This window comes from Saccopteryx bilineata, chromosome 2, assembly GCF_036850765.1.
Source record: "Saccopteryx bilineata isolate mSacBil1 chromosome 2, mSacBil1_pri_phased_curated, whole genome shotgun sequence".
In the NCBI taxonomy this organism is placed as follows: Eukaryota; Metazoa; Chordata; class Mammalia; order Chiroptera; family Emballonuridae; genus Saccopteryx; species Saccopteryx bilineata.
In genome coordinates this window covers 143,343,671-143,365,178 of record NC_089491.1, presented here as the reverse complement: position 1 = coordinate 143,365,178, position 21,508 = coordinate 143,343,671, and the positions used below count along the sequence as shown (strand labels likewise).

Sequence of the window (21,508 nt, the reverse complement as noted above, 5' to 3'; positions counted from 1 at the left end):
CTAAGCATATGTGCATTGCAGAAATTAGTGATATATTTATCATATTATAAATTATAATTAAGTTGGAATTTTTTTCTTTTTATTGAATTTATTAGAGTGACATAGGTTAACAAAATTTACACTTTTAATTGCTATAGGTTTCTGAAATAAAGAACAAAAATCCAGAGCTTCATTAATTTTTTGGTTTCAGGAATCAAGAGCCATCTGAATTAGAAAAATATGCATATGAAGAGACAAGAAAAAGTTTAGAAAAGTGAAAATACAGGCAAAAACTTCAATAACAGATATAGAAAAAGAATGATGGTTAATCAATGATTAATCAATAAGAAGAAAGGATGGTAAATGGTAAAACATTCTCAATTAAAATAATGAATAAAATTATTTTGGGCCTGACTTGTGGTGGCGCAGTGGATAAAGCATCATTCTGGAAATGCTGAGGTCGCTGGTTCGAAACCCTAGGCTTGCCTGGTCAAGGCACATATGGGAATTGATGCTTCCAGCTCCTCCCCCTTCTCTCTCTCTCTGTCTCTCCTCTCTCTCTCTCTCTCTGTCTCTCCCCCTCCTCTTTAAAATGAATAAATAAATAAATAATAAAAAATTATTTTGCAGTGATTCAGTTCTATAACATTTTTTAAAAATGAAAGAAAACCACACACACACACCAAGAATGAGGTTCTAATGAATGACTACCCTAAACTGCTTATCAAGTTCAGTCCTGCACAGTTAGAAGAAAAACACACTCCTCTTACAAACTTGGCTCAAGACTTTGGCTCAAGACCAGCATGACTTAATAGCTGTAATTTGCATTTGAATGCAATTAACTGGGCCAGTACTTTGGGGTAATCAAGCTGTGAGCAATACACATATGCTACAAACTCAGCTGGAGACTAGGTCTTTATTCTTTGAATTTTCTTAAATTTGGAACTGAGGTCTAAGACCTTAAAGGCAACTTTTAAATTTCAAACTTTGATTTTAAGTATGAACAATGAAATTTGACTTTTATCTAATTATTTTTAATAAAGAGAAGTATAGATAGTTGACATATTTTTCCTAGAAGAATAACTGCATTGTTTTTATAAAAATGATTTATATTAATATTAAAATTTCAAGCAATATAAAAAGATACATGGAAGGGAAAAAGAAAAATTTCAAACCCTAAATTTCCACTCAGAAATAACTCCACCTATATTCAAAATAAAAGAGAAAATGTGTATATAGATAAATTTTGTTTTCTAGTAATATTCTCAGTCATTAAAAAATCTACAAGATGTTGACAAACTGCTCTTAGTATAAGGTAAATTACTAGTCTAGTGGTACCTTGAGATATGAATTTAATTCGTTCTGTAATCAAGCTCTTAAGTCAGTCAACTCGTATATCAAACTGTCGATACTGGACCCGTGCTCCAACGCGCCAGCTAGCAGCAGCTTCCGGAATCACGACTCGTATCTTGGAATTTCGCTCGGATCTCAAACAAAAATATAAACTGAGTCACAGCTCGTATCTTAAAAAAATGTTGGTCTGTTCGTATCTCAAGGTACCACTGTATAAGCCTTTATGCTTGCCCTCTGTTACTTTTCAGTATATATTCTTCATACACAAACACTTGTAGGCTGAGATTTCTAAAACTCGAAGAATAAAATGTTTTGTAAAACAAGGAGTGAAAAACAAAGAGCTCAGAACAGGGAGTCAAGATATGTAGATATTAATTTAGCTGTGCCGTTAATTGACTATGGATGTAAATAAGTGTGTGTATGTGTGTGTTCAGGGTGGTGAATTCTTCTCTTAGGAACTCTGTCTCATTATCTGTAAAATGAAAAGAATGGATTCAAATTGTAAACTGTCTCCATCTCCAGAATTTCAGGAGCCTTGCTTACATTTGCTGGTTTACAGAATCTCTGGTGCTCTGGTCTCCTTCTTGATAGTTTGAACTCCACCTTTAACAGACACTGTGGTCTAGAAAGTTTTTCTGAGAGCTATAACCAGTGGGCAGCAGATTATTCACAATGAAAATTTGTTTTTGTGTCAAAATCAAAGCACACATGCCTTTCTTTTGGGAATCACTGATTCAGTCATCAAATAAGTATTGACTGCACTTCTGTGTTTTCCACAAATTCTACCTTTTAGGAATTTATGGCCTAGTTGAGCTAAAAAGTAGTAAGTATTGCAATAACAAAGACATAAATAAAATGCAATGGAGACTTGGCAGAAGAAAAAAGTTACACATCTGAAATCAGGACAAGGATGAAGAAAGAGGTGATTTTTGAGTTGGGCCTGCAATATACTAACAATTTTAACAGCTAGAGGTTGTTCGGAAAGCTTCTATTTTCTCACGTGTAAAACAAATAGTAATTGTATCCACCTTTTAGTGCCACGGAGAGAAAGAATTAAGTGAAATAATGCGTGTTAGTTAGCATATTGCAATGGAGCTATACTTGGAAGGGTAAGGAAAATATGGAACCCAATAAACTGCAGCAAGAGCACCAAGATTATAGAACATTCCAAGCAGTTGAGGGTATAAGGGTGCTTGCTCTCCTGAGCTATAGAGGAATGGTCTGGTGATTAAGATAAAACACAAGTGAAATTTATTAAAGTTGTGCACCAGTGTGCACCACTCAGCAGTGGTGATCTTCTTGCTGGTCTTGCCATTCCTGGACCTGAAGCGCTGCATGGCTGTCACAATATCTATGTCTTCTTTCACCTAGCCCAGATCACACACATGCCATCCAACCAGTCAGTCTTGGCAGTGCAGATGAAAAACTGGGAACTGTTTGTATTGGGTCCAGAGTTTTCCATGGACAAGATGCCAGGACCTGTGTGCTCCAGGATCCAATCCTCATCATCAAATTTCTCCCCACAGGTCGCCTTGCTGCCTGCGCCATTATGGCGTGCGAAGACACCACCCCAGCATGTAAATCCCAGCATAGGTCTGTGAAAGCAAGAACCTTTTACACCAAATCTTTTCTCCCCAGTGCTCAGAGCATGAAAAGTTTTCTGATGTCTTTGAATTTCGTCTGCAAATGGCCCAAAGGGCTTTGCAACTGCGGCAATGTTGAAGGACACAGGGAGGTTCCCCATGGCTGGGCAACTCCAGGACGGGGTGACTGCAAGGATGCTTTCCATTGTTATTAATAAGGAAAATGCATAAAACAAAAAGAGTCACTGAAAGAACGTTACTAATTCTGATTGAGAAATTAAGTTAGTTTTCTAATGATTTTTTTATTCCAAAAAGATTTCTGAGGTGCTTGTCTAGGCATGCTCTTCCAAAGCCAGTTGGTTGCACGTGGAGTTGTAATCAGAACTTTTTCTTTTAATCTTTCTGCTAGCAGCAAAAAGGAAGAGGCAAATAGCTTTTAATGACTGATTAGAATGTGGAAACCAGAAAAACACAGGGTAAGATGGCCTAGAGGGAAAAACCAGTGAGATAGTTGCCCTAATGCATGTTGTAGCTTCTTTTTTGGCTGCCTGTTTAGGGTGTGCTAGAATGTATCTTTCTTCCAGATGCACCTTAGACAGGTGCAGCTATAGCATGAGTAACTGTTTTTTCAAAAAACACTTTGTACTTACACAGATATTTATATTTGCTAATTTTATTATGCACTTATTGTGAGTCAGTGCTGTGATTAATATTTGATAAGGAAAGATCTTTCAATCTTCAAAACAACTCTGTAAGGTAGAAAACACATTACTTCTATATAGGAACTGAGATTTAGGTCTTACATCTTGCCCAAAGTCACATAGTCATTTAGCTAACACTTCATGATCCATACTATGTGTCAGATACTATTGTGGGACCTACAGTTACATCCGTGAATAAAACAAAAATATCCCTGCTATCTTGGAACTCACATTCAAATGAAAGGAGGAAAACAATAAATAAAAAACAGAGAATATCAGTTAGTGATAGGGCTATGAAGAAATAAAGTCGTGATGGGATAGCAAGTAACTGAAGGTACGGTGGGTGAGTTGTCAGTATGGTCACACTCTGTGCTTAGAGGGGCCTTACTCTTTTTAATAATACTCTGCTATCACTGCTTTGAAATTCTCAATAATTTTATCTTTGGATTTGTGTTTTGTAAGGCAGGTCTGATAGAACACTGGAGTATGTGGATAGGCAGAGGACACATGCAATATGCATGTCCTCCTTTTTTTTTTCTTTTTTCTTTTTTTTATGAGAGAAAGGGAGAGGTGGAGGGGGTAGAGAGAGAGAGAGAGAGAGGAAAGAAGAGAGATGAGATCATTAACTTATAGTTACGGCACTTGGTTGTTCATTGATTGCTTCTCATATGTGCCTTGACCAGGGGGTTCCAACCAAGCCAGTGACCTTGTACTTCAAGCCAGAGACCTTCGGGCTCAAGCCAGCAAGTATGGGCTCGTGTCTATGATTCTACGCTCAAGCCGGCGCCCCACACTCAAGGGCTCAAGCCAGCATCCATGGGATCATGTCTATGATTCTATGCTCAAGCCGGTGACCCCACACTCAAGTGCTCAAGCCAGATGAACCTGCTCTCAAGTGACTTTGGGGTTTCAAACCTGAGACCTCAGCATCTCAGGCTGACACTCTGTAAAGCCAGGAGGCATGGTCACCACTATCAAAGCAGCCCGGCTCATGCAGGTTCGCATTGGATTCGGACAGTCGGTAAAGAAACAATGGAGCCAAAAGCTGATGGGCCATAGTCTTTAATCCTAGCTTGCACCCGGCGGGCAAGTAAAAACACACACTGGGCTCCAAAACCCACTCACATTCAGTGCTCACAAAGCCACTGACTTATCCGAGTTTCCTAGAATCAAAGGTTTCTAGCTCACCAGCCTTATTCTCCTCAGTTCCCCATCTCCTTCCTTATCCCAGATACAAACACTACACAAACTGGCATCTCACTCAGCACTCCGCCATCTTGGCTGCTTCTCCTGGCCACATGGCCTCTTTCTGCTCTCTGCTCTGCTCCCTCTGCTCTCTCATGCTAATCATCCCAGGAACCAAGAGAGCAAACTCTCGTTCTGCCCCCATTTTATAGTGTAGATTCAAAACCTTTAATCCGATATACAAAATAGGGAAGTCTCCGATACAAAGTCACTTCTCTGAGGCATGATTGGATTGTACCACCTCACATCAAAAAGGGTGGGAAAGGCTTAATCCCAAAACCAAGCCCCAGGCTACAATGATCCCCAACACACATTAATATCACCTGGGCGACGGCCTCACGTGGGCAGCGCCATTTTCAACAAAGTGAGCATAATACATTTTATCTGCCTAACACACTCTATCCATTGTGCCACCACCACTCAGATGGTCCTCCATTCTTTGTCACACCATTCTCATATAGCTTTCTTGATGTCCTGTGAACATAGGATTTTGGTTGTCCCATGATGTGTGGGCTTTAAGTGAGATTCAAAGCCAGTACAAGTACTGAGTAAAATGTGTTATGTCTACAACTGACTAAGCAGGGATGCTAACAATTTGAGAGGCCACGATTCCCTCAAACTGTTAATTTGCTTCAAATGCAAAAAGAAGTAAATGGCATTTTAAGGAAACACAATGACCAAAGAACCCTATCTTATCCTTTCTTACTTATTATTTCCCTGTAGCGGCCAACTACTGACTCTGAAAATGATGACATAAAAAGAAAGGCAGAGACAGGGAAAGATACTCATCTTCCTTTCAGTTCTTTCTGATCCACCTGTAAGCCAGAGGTAGAAAGTGTTAGTGGAATCTAGGTGTATCAAGAAGTAAAATAAAAACAATTGAATTAATTCTGTGCAATGTTTCTATGGTTCAGTTAGGAATGAAATTCATGGCCCTGGCATCATCTAGATATGCCAAGATTGTGGGTTCGATTTCTGATCAGGCCACGTAATAAAGTCAACCAATGAATACATAAATAAGTGGATCCATAATATGAAGCTTCTCTCTCTCAACGTCCTCTCTCTAAAATCAATAAATAAAAGTAATTTCGGCCCTGGCCGGTTGGCTCAGCGGTAGAGCGTCGGCCTGGCGTGCGGGGGACCCAGGTTCGATTCCCGGCGCATGCGGGAGTCTGTCTGACTGTCTCTCCCCGTTTCCAGCTTCAGAAAAATACAAAATAAAATAAAAGTAATTTCTTTTTAGCCTGACCAGGTGGTGGCGCATGGGATAGAGTGTTGGACCGGGATGTGGAGGACCCAGATTCGAACTAGGTCGCTAGTTTGAGTGTGGGCTCATCTGGTTTGAGCAAAGCTTACCAGCTTGAGCCCAAGGTCACTGGCTTGAGCCAGGCGTTACTCGGTCGGCTGTAACCCCCCAGTCAAGGCACATATGAGAAAGCAGTCAATGAACAACTAAGATACTGCAAAGAAGAATAGATGCTTCTCATCTCTCTCTTCCTGTCTGTCTGTCTGTCCCTGTCTGTCCTTCTTTCTCTCTCTCTCTGTCACACACAAAAAACTTTTTAAAGAACGAAATTAACATGTGTACATAAACTACACAATAGGAATTGTATAATTTTGATAATTCCACTTATGAATTAAATGCTCTTCTATACATACTTAAAACTGGTATTGCATAATATAAAGATGAACAGTGGCCCTGGCCGTTTGCTCAGTGGTAGAGCGTCGGCCTGGCGTGCAGAAGTCCCGGGTTCGATTCCCGGCCAGGGCACATAGGAGAAGCGCCCATCTGCTTCTCCATCCCTCCCCCTCTCCTTCCTCTCTGTCTCTCTCTTCCTCTCCCGCAGCCGAGGCTCCATTGGAGCAAAGATGGCCCAGGCGCGCTGGGGATGGCTCCTTGGCCTCTGCCCCAGGTGCTAGAGTGGCTCTGGTTGCGACAGAGCGACGCCCCGGATGGGCAGAGCGTCGCTCCCTGGTGGGCGTGCCGGGTGGATCCTGGTCAGGTGCATGCGGGAGTCTGACTGTCTCCCGTTTCCAGCTTCAGAAAAATACAAAAAAAAAAAAAAAAAAAAAAAAAAAAGAAAGATGAACAGTAAAATCATGCTAATAGTTAAAATTTTTTATATTTCTTTATGAAAAATGACATTGAATAGTAAATAACAAACACTGTGACAAATTGAGCAAGGGAGCTCAGAAGAAAAAGCTTTATAGATTAGTTTAAAAAAAATTTTATGTTGCTTTTCTAATAAGACACTGTATTTTCATTTTGCACTGGGCCAGGCAAATCATGTGGGGATGCTACTTGAGGTTGCATAGGAGAAGTCTCTCCAAGGTGATAGCATTTGAGTTGATACCAAACAGACCAAAAGGAGTTAGATACCCATGGGAAGAGCTGGAGAAAGAACATTCCAGTTAGAGGGTATAGCTTGTTCAAAGGGCCTAAGGCAGAAAAGAACTTTATGTGTTCAAGGAATAGAAAGAAGGACAGTTTCACCAAAAAGAAGTGGTTAAGACTTTGAATGGCAAAATATAAGATTAGAGCTTGGAGAGGCCAGAGTGCAAAGAGCCTTATAGTCTAGAAGAATTTCTTTCTGTTAGGTAGGCATTGGAAGGTTTCTGGCAGGAGAATGACATAAATGCCTTATGTTTTAAAAGGTCACCCTTAACTGCAGTGTAGAGGCAAGAGTGGATTCAGGGAGATCACCCTGAGTGGCCTATACCTAATGAATTCCTCACCATTCCAGATGGAATTCATTATGCTCTTGTCATAAATTCTATTACTACAATTGTAGATGTTCATTTTTTTCCCTCTGAACTAGGCTGTAAGTGCTATGTAGACACTGACTGTCTTAAGTGTCTTCATATCACTAGTGTCTAGCACTGTCTGCATGCAGCAGTCAGCCATTCAAGATTTATTGAGTGAATAACTGGAATAGGATATAAACCACTCTTGTGGTAAGCGCTCCTCCATTGGAGTTTCCCTCAACTTAATTTGATTAGTACGAACGTTCATGTACATCCTCGTGCCTCCTGTCCATCCGGAGTACGATCATACATGTGTAAGGCAACATTACAAAAAGGCAAATGTGTTTTTTTTGTTTCCATAAATTGGTTATCAAACAAACATGATTTTAAGTTAATAAAACTGTAACTGGAACTAATTTCATTTTTTGAAAAAACAACAACTCACTCTCAGGGGTCAGCAAAAAAACTCACTACTCAAAGGGTTAAGATAATTATTAGATGAGCCATAAGGAAAGGGATTATAGCCACTCTAAAGGAATCTGAAGTAAATACAAAATAGACCATTACTTTCAAAAGTTTGAAACTTGGAAGAAAATTACTGACTCAGTCATGAATGGAAATTTGAATTTTTATACTACCTCTTCCTGAACCCATATGCGACATATACTCAAAGACACAAATATATTGGTGCTAATGTTTTGGTCAGAAGTTCCATCCTGATGGCTTGGGACTGAAGTTGGCCCAAGATGTATTTTGATTGGTTTGCCTATATTGGTTAGTATATAAATATGGTGCTGAATACTAAGGAGTTTTCACCTAAAGGTTTGATGTTGCTCTATGTCTTGAGAAGTAGCAAACATATAAGCAAACAAAAAGCTTGGCGACAGTGGGGCTGCCTTTCAGCAGTCCAGAGCTGGGGATGACCTCTGTCCTTGGAAGGGGCTGTGTTCCCTGCGACAGTCCTCACACGACCCGGCTCCGGGTGGCATTTGTGTTTGTATCAGCTCCTATGGAGGCAAATGTACTAGTGCTATTTTAAATGAAAATTTCTTTCAAAGTCTTAAATTATGCAAATCTCTCTGGTTTCCTTGTTAAATTTGCTTGGCTTTACCTGCCTTTGTTGTAGCTTTTATCACTCCAAGAAACAAGGTGGCCAGTCCAGATCAACCCAGACAGATGTGGGACTGCCAGGACGGGAGGAACCAGTGCTGGATTTGTTGATAGATAAATACTGAGGGGAGGGGAGGCTTTCCAGAATGGCAGCAAGAGGAGAGCTTTGCTACTAGTTTGTTCTACAGAAGGATACTCACCATTGCTGCTCTCTTAACTTCCATTATAATGTATGCTAAGACTCAGGGGTATAAAGGTTAAGGGACAAGAGTAAGTTTAAACCTGTCTATAATTATACATCACACTTGAGCATGCACTTAAGATCATTAATCACTTCTCATTTGTCCCGAAGTGTGCTGTGTCTTCTGACCCTTGGTAGGATATTAGGTGTGCGATTTTCTTTTTGCAGGTACTTGCGGCAGTGCCTTTGTTTGGATGGTGCCATTTAATTTATTATACTGTTTTGTGTGTCCCCACATGTTTATTTAGAGGACATATAGGCAGTCCACAAAAGATACTCTGTGGTAAAGCTAATAAAGGCTGTTTCCACAGAGCTATCCAAAGGCATGTGGAAGCACAATAGTCACAAGCAGAAACCACAATGCGTCAATGTTGATAGAATCCTGGGAATTGGAGGTGCTTTTTGAAGGCCAGAGGGAAAGAAAGTCAGTTTGGAAGGATTCACTACACAGACGTCTTGGTGAATATGCAGTTCTTGGAACACTTGGCTGTACCAGGGTGCAGTTCATTTACCAGTGTACAAGTGATTTAACAGAAACGCATTCAAGAATCTCAAGAGTGAATGATTTCCATATCCCACTCGGGCTGGTAAACGGGCGCTGGGCTGCAGAACAACCAGCTGTCCAGAGACAGTAGACAAAGCCGGGAGCCAGTTTGGCACTAGTGACTGATCAATGGGAGGGAGGGCGTTCAGCAGGGGGTTGAGGAAGGGGTCAAAGTCCAAGCCGGAGAGGAGACAATAAGGCTAAGGGTGGAAACAAAGCCGAATGAGAACGGCAGCTGGCTGATTCTCGACACTTCGCTGGAGAACAAGCTTTGATTTTAGAAAAGACACAGGCAACAGGACGAGCGTCGGCTGCCGCGTTCTCCCAGGAGAGCCTCAAGGGCGCGCGGGCTGCTGACCCTCGGGCGTGGGCAGTCCGCGGGCCACCCTCCCCCCGCGCGCCTCGCTGCCCTGCAGCGCCAGGCAGTGCCCCGCCGCCGAGGGCAGGGCTGGCCGCCGCCGCGGGGCGGGCGAGGTGGGGCCGGGGCGGCCGGGAGGGAGGCCGGCGCTGACGCAGTGCGGTGCCAGCAGCCCCGGGCGCCCAGGCGGACCTGAGGCCGCGTCCCCACCGAAGGGGGCAGGGCGCACTCACGCCGCCGTCTGGAGGCCGCCGGCCGCCTGCTGGCTCCGCCGCCGCCGCGCTCGCCATTCAAGCGCGCTTTGTCCCCGCCCCCGCCCTGGGGGGTGCGCGGGGGAGAAGGGGCGGGCGCCCGGCGGCCGTGAATCACCTCCTCCTCTGCGCCCGCCTCAGCGCCGCCGCCACCTTTCCATTCAGCCGCCCAACATGGCTGGAGCGCGGCGGAGGTGAGCCGGCTGCCCCCTGCCGCTCCAGCCTCCTGCGCCCCAGCGCCGCGGCTCCGGCGGCGCGTCGGCCCCGCGCTGCACAGGCCCAGGGGCCCGGCTGTAGCCCGCCGCCAGCATGTGGGGCACCCCGGACGAGAGCTCGGTGCGGGTGGCTGTCAGGTGAGCACGGACGCGGCGGCGAGCGGCGGGCTGCGGGCTGCGGGCGCGGCCCGGACCTGCTCTAGTCTGGGATACCGGCCACCGTGGTGCGCAGCCCTGCGGCTGGCCCGGCGGGGTCTCGTGGCGGTGGAAACTGAGGCAGCGGGTCTCCGCCGCCCTGGCGCTCGCGGGGAGACCCAGCGGTCCCCACGCCGTCGGCGTTAGCAGGTGACCGGCGGCCCCGCGGCCCCAGGTCCCCCAGGGTGCCTGACTCCTCCGGGTTCCGCACCCGAGGACCAGTCACCTCGGACTTGGCCGCCTTGAGCGATCGCCGGTCTGGTTTGGCCCGGAGGTACACCCTACCCTCTCTGCTGGGCTGTGGCACTCCATTTATTTAAAGGGTGTCTGTCATACGTGTACATGCAACGCTGGCCTTCTGAGGCAGGAGACAAAGCATCAGCCTGACAGCGCTTCCACCCTCAGGTCCTAGATGTCTGTGCAAATGAAGTCTCGTTAAGCATCACTGCGAGGTGGATAATAGCACAGCGTGTTGGGTACAGGAGAAACCTCTGGCCTCTGAGGCGTCGGAATGGGAATTACAGTTAAGATAAAATCAGTGGTGATAGATCCCGTAGAAGGAAGGAAACCTTTCAGCAGATGGCTTAAAATGCGTATCTGAGGTTAAGCAGGGTGGATACAATATAAAATTATACATGCCTGGTTGTGAGTTTGTAAATATTGGCTGGATACATTAAAACTGCATGTTGGTCACTGACAGATACACGAGTATTGAATGCCATTCAGACCGTTTTGATACGTGTCAAGAAGCAAAGCTCTGACAGTTGCTCATGGAAAATTGCAACATCATCACTGAAATATTAATGAAGCATTCATGGTGGAATAAGTGCGTGGCTTTCACAGCTCTTTCTCAGCTCGGATAGACTGCTACTGTGAATTCGCTTCTCTTTATGTGTACTTTAAGGATTATAAAAATAATCGGTTTTCCAGAAATTATTTTTTAAAATCCTCCACTCTTGTAGTCTTTCTGGAAAGTTATTATGCAAATCCTATCATGTCAGCATATCTAAGTTATTTTAGTGACAAATATTGATTAGGCATAGAAATGGCAGTTTTATATATACTTTGTATCTTTAACCAATTTAAAGAATACAATGAATTTTAAAGATTTTTTCATGCCGTTTACACACAAATGACCACCCATGGAAGTGACAGTTTTATGATTGTTTAGAATCACCTGTTACAAAGCTTTTGAAGGTTTACTTTGGGCTTCTTGGTTATTCTAGGGCTACTTATTTAATTGCTGGATTAGTTTGTTTCTATTTGCTCCTACTATGTCTCTTTGGTCCTTCCTTCCCCCCTTCCCCCTCCCCCTCCCCTTCCCTCCCCCTTCCCTCCCCCTTCCCTCCCCCTTCCTTCCCCCTTCCCTCCCCCTTCCCTTCCCTCCTTCCCTCCTTCCCTCCTTCCCTCCTTCCCTCCTTCCCTCCTTCCCTCCTTCCCTCCTTCCCTTCCTTCCCTTCCTTCCCTTCCTTCCCTTCCTTCCCTTCCTTCCTTCCTTCCTTCCTTCCTTCCTTCCTTCCTTCCTTCCTTCCTTCCTTCTTCCTCCCTCCCTCCCTCCCTCCCTCCCTCCCTCCCTTCCATTTTAAAGATTTTATTTATTGATTTTAGAGAGAGGATAGAGAGTGAGAGAAGGTGGGGAGGAGGAGGAAGCATCAGCTCCTAGTAGTTGCTTCTTGTATGTGCCTTGACCAGGCAAGCTCAAGGTTTCAAACCCGCGACTTCAGCATTCCAGGTGGATACTTTATTCACTGTGCCCCCACAGGTCAGGCTCTTTTGGTCTTTTAATACTTAAAATGATGGTACCATGGCAGAGGAAGGGAAAGGAAGAAGACAGGAACCCAGTAAGAGGCAATATTGTTAGATGATAGCTGATCTGGTCAAGGAATGTGAAAAAGGAACATTACATAGTAATGGAAACAGAAAGTTTGTCTGTGAGAGAAACCATTTTTAGAGATTGAAGATTTTTATCTGTGAATTTTCTAGACATCATAGGGCAGTTTATTGGTCATGCTATTCAATCTGCAGTGGAGGAGAGCAGAGCCATGGATAACCCTAAAGTGAAGTTGACAGATAAATAACTTGTGTTTGCTTGTGATATGCATATTAGCACTTTTCAAGTGAGTAAGTGTGGGTCTGATTGTTGGGTAAAGGCTTTATAAAAATTTAACAAGTTAGTAAGCCACATTGTGAAGATTTTTTTCTTTATTAAATACATTGTTTAAATAGATCCATTCTCTAAACTTATATAGGGTAAAAATAGCTAACAGTATATAGCCTTTGCTATTTATAAAGTGCTTGGACACTTTATACAAATATTTATCAGGCATATATCCCCATATCTATTATCCAGATTTCTGAGCTAGAAATAGCAATAGTTGTGGGATATATACTGTGTGCTAGGATCAGTGCTGTGTGTTAAGATATTTTATATTCTGTGAAACCTTGTTTATTCCTTATAACAATCTTTGACTTAGGTTTGGTCCTGTTATTATTATGTCCGTTTTACAGATGAGGACACAGATTAAGTTACCTGCCCAGAGTTAAACTGAGCACAAGTGGTGGAACAAGAGTTCCAACCCAGACAGCTTGATCCTAGCCCAAATTGTTAACCATTAAGCCTAAACATGCTTTGCAAAGCTTTACTTAGCATAAGATTAGGTGCCTCTTCCTGATTCTGTACTAGTTCAACTACAAATGAATAGTTTTGACAGGTTATTCATACCTAGATTTTAGTAGAAAAGACAGAGCTCAGAGAGGACTTGAATTTAAGGCTAGAGTATTTCCTCAGAGTCTTTAATCTTTCCAATGTCCTCCTCCTCTCCTACCATTCAGTTTGTGATAGGCTTCATCAGCAGGGTAAGTAAATGAACAAATAGACACACAAATCAGCAGGGCATTTGACCTGCTTTTCCGTTTTGCTATATAATGTAACAACGGGTAATAAATAGTTGATTCTAATTGTGTAAATGCACAAAAATGTCCTAGAGTTCTTGTATTTTATTAGATGTAGAGACTTACCAGTATGTCAAAGCTGATGACTATTTTAGTTTTCTCAAAATACATTCATGATCATATAAAGTTTTGGGGAAAAGAAGTTAAACAGAAAGTTTCTCATTTAGGAAGAACATTTTTTTAATTCCATTTCTGAAAAGCCCTTTGGCAGAGTATATCTGGTGTTGTGCAAGGTATCTCTCATTATGATAGATATGGATTCAAGTGACAGCTGCTCTTCCTGACCCCATGTTGCTAATGAGCGTTTGAATCATGATTAATGCTCTCAAGCCACTAAATTATAAAGGATTATAATAATTGGTCCTTGATTTATTTTTTGGAAAACTTTTATATGTGCTTGGAACAGCTTGGTATGTGAATCTACATTTTTTTTTAAGTGAGAGAAGGGGAGATAGAGAGACAGACTCCTTCATACTCCCTGACGGAGATCCACCCTGCAATCCCAATTTCGGGCCAATACTTGAAACAACCGAGCTATCCTCAGGGCCTGAGACCTACACGCTAACCAATTGAGCCACTGGCTGTGAAAGGGGAAGAGAGAGAGAAGGGGGAGAGGAAGGGGAAGAGGATCAAGATGGTTGCTTCTTATACTTGCCCTGACTGGAAATCGTACCTGGGACATCCGCACACTGCGCCTACGCTCTGTTCACTGAGCTAACTGGCCAGGGCCTGGATCTATCTACTTTTTGTCAAGTTTATGAAGGCTAAATATAGACAAAGTATTTCTAATGAACAGTTAGTGTACTTTTTTTTTTTTCCTACAGAAACAGAGAGAGAGTCAGAGAGAGGGACAGACAGACAGGAACAGAGAGAGATGAGAAGCATCATCATTAATTTTTCATTGCGACACCTTAGTTGTTCATTGATTGCTTTCTCGTATGTGCCTTGACTGTGGGCCTTCAGCAGGCCGAGTAACCCCTTGCTCGAGCCAGCGACCTTGGGTCTAAGCTGGTGAGCTTTGCCCAAACCAGACGAGCCCGTGCCCAAGCTGGCGACCTCGGGGTCTCGAACCTGGGTCCTCCGCATCCCAGTCCGACGCTCTATGTACTGCACCACTGCCTGGTCAGGCTGACCAGTTAGTGTCTTAATTGATGTGTATGGTAAGTTTAATGTATACACTAGACTTCAGAGACTTATGAAAAAGTATGAAGAAATTAATGTAAATATATCAATAATCTTTGTATTGATTATGTGTTGAAATGATAATATTTTAATATACTGAGTTAAATAAAATCTTGTTAAGATTAATTTTATTTATTTAATTTTTTTTCTTTAAGAATGTGGCTGCTAGAAATTTACAAATTAAATAATGTTGCTCGCATTATATCTCAATTGGATATTACTGCTTCATAATTTAAGAATGGTGAAAAAGAAATTTAGACTAAAACTGGTGAAGCCATCCTGATAGACTAACCTCATCCTTAGATCAAGAAAATACCTAAATATTAGATGTCTGTTTTTAGAGTGGTTATACACACACACATAAAATTGTATGTGTGTGCGCGTGCATGTGTGTATCATTTGATTTAACAGCAACATTTTTTCATTCCTAGTGCATAGGTGTTGAAAGTTACTAATTATGGGCTCCAAATGGTGAGTGATTCTAAATCCAAGACATTATGACATGGTCTGTCCTTTTTGTTTCCCTATTGACGTAACATTTGAAACTTTTTTCTTTGCAAGAACTTTAGCTTGCAAAATATATCAGCAGTTGAACGAAAATGTAGATACAGAAAGAACCATTGTGTTTTCATGTCATTGTCATGGTTGTGAACTAAAATTTCTTTGCTTGGCTTTGGCAGAGGACAGTACATATGCTTGACAATGAGTTTGGATTAATGTGTAATGTCTAATTTGTTGTGTTTTCACCTTACTGAAGCACTTTTAAGAAGTGGCATTGCTCATTAGACTTAAGGGCTGATTGGACAATCAAAAGCTCAGGTACTGGTCTATCACTGGCACTGATTTGCAGTTTGACCTCCTTGAACTTTTCTTTCTTCATGCTTAGGTGGCAGTGTATGGTATTAAGGGTTCTAAGAACTTTCCATGTTCAGACTTATTAAATATGATTTGTTGTTAGTCAAACTGTTGGGACAAATGGTGCCTCCATATTGACAGGAAGGAACTATTTTGCCATTTCAAACTTGACTTTTTCAACAATATGTTTATTCTGGGTGCTGTTGTTACTGAGGAGGAAACATTTAGACATTTGTGGTCTCTTCATTCCATCCTAGTTATGATACAAGTGTACAACATTTTATTTAAGCTACATAAAGACCCTGTGAGGTAGGCTGGATAGATATTATCACTATTATACACATGAACAAATGAGTCTAAAAGATAATAGTGACCTGTTCAAGATTTCTCAGCCAAAGTATAAAAACTAAGGTTTTTTTTTACTTATTTCTTTTAAAAAGTTTTATTTATTGATTTTAGAGAGAGAGGAAGGGAGAGAGACATCTGTCTGTTCCTGTATGTACCCTAGTGGGGATCCAACCTACAACCTTTGCATGTTAGGACAATGCTCTAACCAACTGAGCTATGTAGCCAAGGTGAAACTCTGATACCTATTTCTGTTCTTATACATATTATCAAATGTTTTTAAAACATTTCATGTACTAATTTCAATGTACTAAGGATCTTTCAAGCTGCTAAAACAAGAATATACATGTGTGGTAAATCATTTGAAACAATTTAATATCTAGAAAATGTAGAGGTAGATAAGCAAGGCTCTTATAAATATTTACTTTATAGAAATAGATGGGTATCCGGTGTTTGGTCATTTGTTTATTCCTTCCTTAAAGAAACAAATATTTATTAAGTGCCTACTGTGTGTTGGATACTTTCCCACCACTGAGGTTACATAACACATGACAGACATGATTCCTGCTTTCATGGAGCTGAGATGTAGCAACATGAGGTTCTTCAAATGCCCAAACTATGTTGGAACTAACATAAAATACAGGATAACAGCACAAACTAGACGTGAAAGACAATTGTTGCTTTAGTTTTTATTTCTCCCTTATTTTTTTCAGTAGCATTTTTTAGTTCATACATTCCTCAAGAACAGTGATATAAAGTGGAAAGTGTGTCCTATTTCCAAACATATTTCATACAAAAATCGAACTCCAGGGCCTATGCATTAGATGGATTTTATTTATATCACGATCTACTTGACATAACATATATGCCCTATTGTATGTCTTCCTGGATCAGGAAGTAAGGGTAATGAAGGGAGGAGTAAAAGCTAACAGATGATGTGAGTTGAAAGCCAGTGCAATTATTTTATTTACAAAATATGAGCTGGTACATTTTCTTCAGGTTCGTTAAATTTATAGCATGTGATAGACCTGTTTGTTTGGAACTTTGTGGAAGTTCAGATTTCATGTCTAATTATCACTACTCCTTGAGCTCTTACCATTTTACCTGCTAATTGGTTAATTATGGGGTAGTGAATGATGCACTAGAAATTCCAGTTTAGTGAAGCCGTGAAAGCAGAAATTAACTTGGCAGTTAATTCCCTAATCTGCCAAATCTTCCAATTCTCATCAGTTTCTCCTCAAAGAAGTCAATGTGGAATTTTCATTATTATGGATGTTTTTGCCCAAGACAAGTTACAACGCACCTGTGTGACTGACTTATAAATGGCTGTTTTCTGTCAGCATTAGACACGACCTTTATCTGAGTTTTAGATCAGGAAGAAAAACATCAATGAAAATGCATGTTAAATAATAGAAAGTGTTTGTAGACAGTATGTCACTAGAATAATTTTACTCAAAATAAAACAATTATGTTTGCTGTTTTCAATGCTTCTCTCTGGGAAGCGGATTTGTGAATTCTGTTTTTCAGCATGGTTTCCCAGTGGATTAACTATATATTTAATCTTCTCAGAGTGTTAAAATAGTTTTCCTCTGGCTTAGGCTTTATTTGATGCAAATGACAGCCAAGCCAAAGGGGCAATCTTCATAATACCTCAGAGTTATTATGAGGTCTTTCTATTTGAGGTTCCTTTGTCCTTTGCTTCTTGAAATTATTAAACATTTTATATGTTGAACATCATTTTTAGTACTTCTGCAGTGATTGGCAAAATTGATTTTAGAACTTGAAAAGGACCTTGCAGGGACTCGCTGGTTAAGACAGTTGAGGCAATAGAAGCCCAGACAAGTTGAGGAAATTGCTTGAGGACCCACAACTAGCAGCTCAAGTTGTCTTTGCTGTGGATTTTCAAGGACTTCGGGTTTTGCTGGCAGACATCCCAGAAGTAGAATATATTTAAAAAGCTGCTGTTTTGATCCCTTAAGCGCTCCTTATAAAAGTTTAATTTGACATTTAAATTAATTCTCCTGTTCTCAGTGCCCATTAGTTTGGTTGCCTCAGTTCTGGAAACTAGACCAGTGATTCTAAGGAGAGAGGGACCGCTGGAGTAGATGTTCTGGTTTCTATTCCTGGTATATGCAAATAAATGAAGAAATGCCAAAACTGGGTTATAAAAATCATATAGATAGTTTTCACCATTTACACGGAACACATTAATGCTTTAGCAGCAACTTCAAAAGAACAATGTGTATGTATTCTAATTCTGAAATAATGTTAAACATGTAAATGGGAGGATTTTGTGAGTGCTGGACCTGGGCCATGTGGCCTCTCCTCCTTCCCTCATTTTGGTTCTTACAACATTTTTCTTCCTGCTATATAGACTTGAGGATTATAGCACATTTCAGTAATAATGGCAGCCTCACTACCAAGGAGGTGTCTGGAGGGTGGGATTGGGGTGCATAGGTCAAGTGGGGTGAGGTGAGCTGTATTTATTGGGGTCTGGAATTGGAGATGGTGGCAGAAATATGAGTGGTTTATAAGACCACTTTTGTATATTACTTTACTAGATAGGTGGTTCTAAGTTTTTAAATAATGTATCAGCCCTTTCCATCCTTATTTTATAAGGAATGAATACAATGCAATTTGACTATAATGGAGGCCCATCATCCAAAAAGTAGTCCAGCGCTGGCCAGATAGACTGGTTGGTTAAATGGTTGGGGCATTGTCCTAAAGCGCAGAGGTTGCGGGTGTGATTCCTAGGTCAGGGCACACACAGAAACAGATCGATGTTCATGTCTCTCTCTCTCTCCTCCTTCCTTCTTGCTAAAATCAAGCAACTAAAAAAAAATTTAAGAATATCCCAGATCTCACCTTTTCACAAAGCCTTTCTGGACTGCTCCTGGGCAGGGAGGATTCTGCCTTTTGATGCCACCGACCTTTTTTAAATGACTCTTCTCTCTTTCCCTCTAAAATCCCAATGGGAAAAACATACTCAATGTGATACTTTTCACTGTTTGGCTTGAAATAATCCCAAAACTCAGAGAACAATTAATGCTTTTTCTTTTCTTTAAGAAGGTGCTAACTATATTGTATTGACAGCATTATTACAATAGACCAGTGGTTCTCAAAGTGTGTGCCAGGGTGCACTGGTGCACCCTAAAAGATTTCTAGGTGTGCCCTATGGTATGCCAGAGAAATATGTGCCTGTTGGGAACCAAAAAATCAACAGGGTTTTTGGAGTTTATATTTTTGGGGGACAGAGTTGTGAGGAATTGGCTGTAAGCTGACAGTCTGCCTGACCCCCCACCTCACTTGCCTGATTAGGTTGCAAAAGCCTGTTAAGCTGTGGTGCTGGATTGTTTACACTACCCCCCATGTTCCCTGGAAGGACTGGAGGCAAGTTTCTTCTATCCTTTGTTTGGTGTAAAGTTAAGATGATATGTGTGGTGGGGGTTTTGGATTGATGATTAAACATAAGATATTGTCTCTTGAAACTTTTTGGATTTCTATTAAAGAAGATTATGTGGCAATATCTAAAAAAACTTTGAACATTTTACTACAGTTTTCAACATTCTGTTTATGTGAATTAGGATTTTCTACCCTCAACACAATTAAGAGTAAAAAGAGAAGATTACTTCAATGTATTGATGAGGAAATGAGAGTTTGCCTTTCAAATATATGCCCAAACATTGAAGAAATCGCTAGGACACATCAGGCTCATGTTTCTCATAAACACAAGAATGAAAAAACAACACATTCATGCCGCGACCTGCCGAATTTACTAAATCTTACTAAGAATGTATCTATATATATAAAAAGATAACTTTTTTGTCATTTTTAAATTTTTTAACCCTTCTTTTTTATGAACTCTAAAAAGCATAACTCAAAAAAATGTAACAAAAATGTTTTTTAATGTCAGAATAAATTTAATTTTGTTGTATTTATTTTGTTTAATTACCATAAAGCACACTTGGACTTTAATTTTTTCTTTAATATTTGACTTAATTATTATAACATATTTCTCAGAAATTTGTATATAGTGTGCCTACAATTATAAGGTCTACCGAAAAGTTCTGTCTGTTTTTGGAATAAAACATAATACAAATTTTTCTTACCATCAATAAACTTTATTAAGTATTAATAATATATTTCCACACCAATCCTATTTTCCGAATATGGTCCAGAATGGTTTGCTGAGCTGAAATTAAGCCTTTCTGCGATCTCCGATGTTGTCAAAAAAGGATCTTGCTCCACCATGGTCTTAACAACATCATCATAGATCAAAGATGGTCGTCCAGAACGTGGCTTATCAGAAAGGTCGAAATCACCTGTTTCGAATTTTTTGAACCATCTACTGCATGTCCTATCAGAAACTGTACCTTCACCAAACACTTTCAATAAATTTCTACATGCTTCTGTAGCATTTCTTCCTTGTTGAAATTCGTATACAATACAGTGGCGTAAATGAACTTTATCAGTAGCCATCACATAAGACAAACGTGAATCAATTTTGTTTTAGTTAATTTGCAACGTCAGTATGTATACATTAAGTGATAAAAATAGAGAGGCACACATGCGCCAAATAAACATGTGCTTACGTGTCGAAACTTGTTGTGATAGAAATGGACAGAACTTTCCGGTAGACCTTATATTTGTAGGATTTTAAATGCGCCCTGACTTCAAAAAGTTTGAGAACCACTGCAGTAGACTATTTGAAGGACATTGGGGTTATTAAATTGAAACAAGTTGTTATCTACAAATCTAGGTTGGAATGAAGGTCATTTAGGATTTAATTCCAGGGTCAATTAATGTGGGTAACTATTCTCCATCTGCTTCTTCAACAAGAGCAAGAAACCAAAAAATGTTTGGACTCGATTGTGGTGAGGTGGGCAGCATGAGCCCACCCAGGGACTAAAACAAGGTCAGCTCAAGGTTTATTCTCTACTTTTTGGATCTCATAGTGTATAGTAAACTTTTAGTTTTTGAAATTATTCTCAACTTTTGGAAGCTGTGTCTGTCACTTAGGCATGACAATATCAGTTTTCGGAATATGATAAATTATATTTATTTTGGAGTAGACATTCACATTCTTTGACACAGCTACACAGTTTGGAGTTCCAAATAAGAGACTTTTTTTTCAGCAAGAAGAAACAAGAAACCTTGGAGAGGATCAAGCTGTAGTTAATTATTATGATGTGGTATGTTGATCACATGGTATATTAATGAGGCTCAGGGCATTTCTACCCTCAATTTTATTCCTTCTAATTTTATTTATTTTCTTAGATTAAAATTCATTAATTTACTACATAATTATTGAATGTCCACTGTGCACTGAAATCACAGAAGTTGGAGGCTTTAAAACAATTGGAGGTGAGGAATGGAATGAATGATTGGAAGGTTAGAACTCTTTTGATCTGGACTATAGTCACTGTCAAACTTGGATCTAAGTGCAGGTAGTTATCTACTTACTTCAGTGGGCTTAGGAAAAGATTAAAAGAAATAAGCATGTGAAAACATTTGGAAAATGGTTTTTGCACAAACACAGGCAGTAATATTATTAGAGATTAGTTTAATATAACTAACGATGGGCGTGTTGGTTATATTCCAAACTCAAGCAATCGGATTAGTCATTCTCTAATATGTAACCCATAACTTGAATT

At 40.7% G+C, this 21,508-nt stretch overlaps 1 protein-coding gene and 1 pseudogene across 1 annotated transcript in view; one reads left to right on the top strand and one right to left on the bottom strand.

The window, feature by feature from the left end:
* Positions 1-1,360: 1,360 nt before the first annotated feature.
* Positions 1,361-3,121, bottom strand: LOC136322337 (peptidyl-prolyl cis-trans isomerase A pseudogene; annotated as a pseudogene).
* Positions 3,122-10,265: 7,144 nt separating this feature from the next.
* The window catches only part of KIF21A (kinesin family member 21A), a 156,465-nt gene continuing 145,222 nt past the window's right edge, over positions 10,266-21,508 (top strand). Inside the window, exon 1 of the mRNA XM_066258099.1 lies at positions 10,266-10,463. Within this exon, the coding sequence (XP_066114196.1) occupies positions 10,420-10,463 (44 nt within the window). The 5' untranslated portion in view covers positions 10,266-10,419. The remainder of the gene's footprint in view (positions 10,464-21,508) is intronic.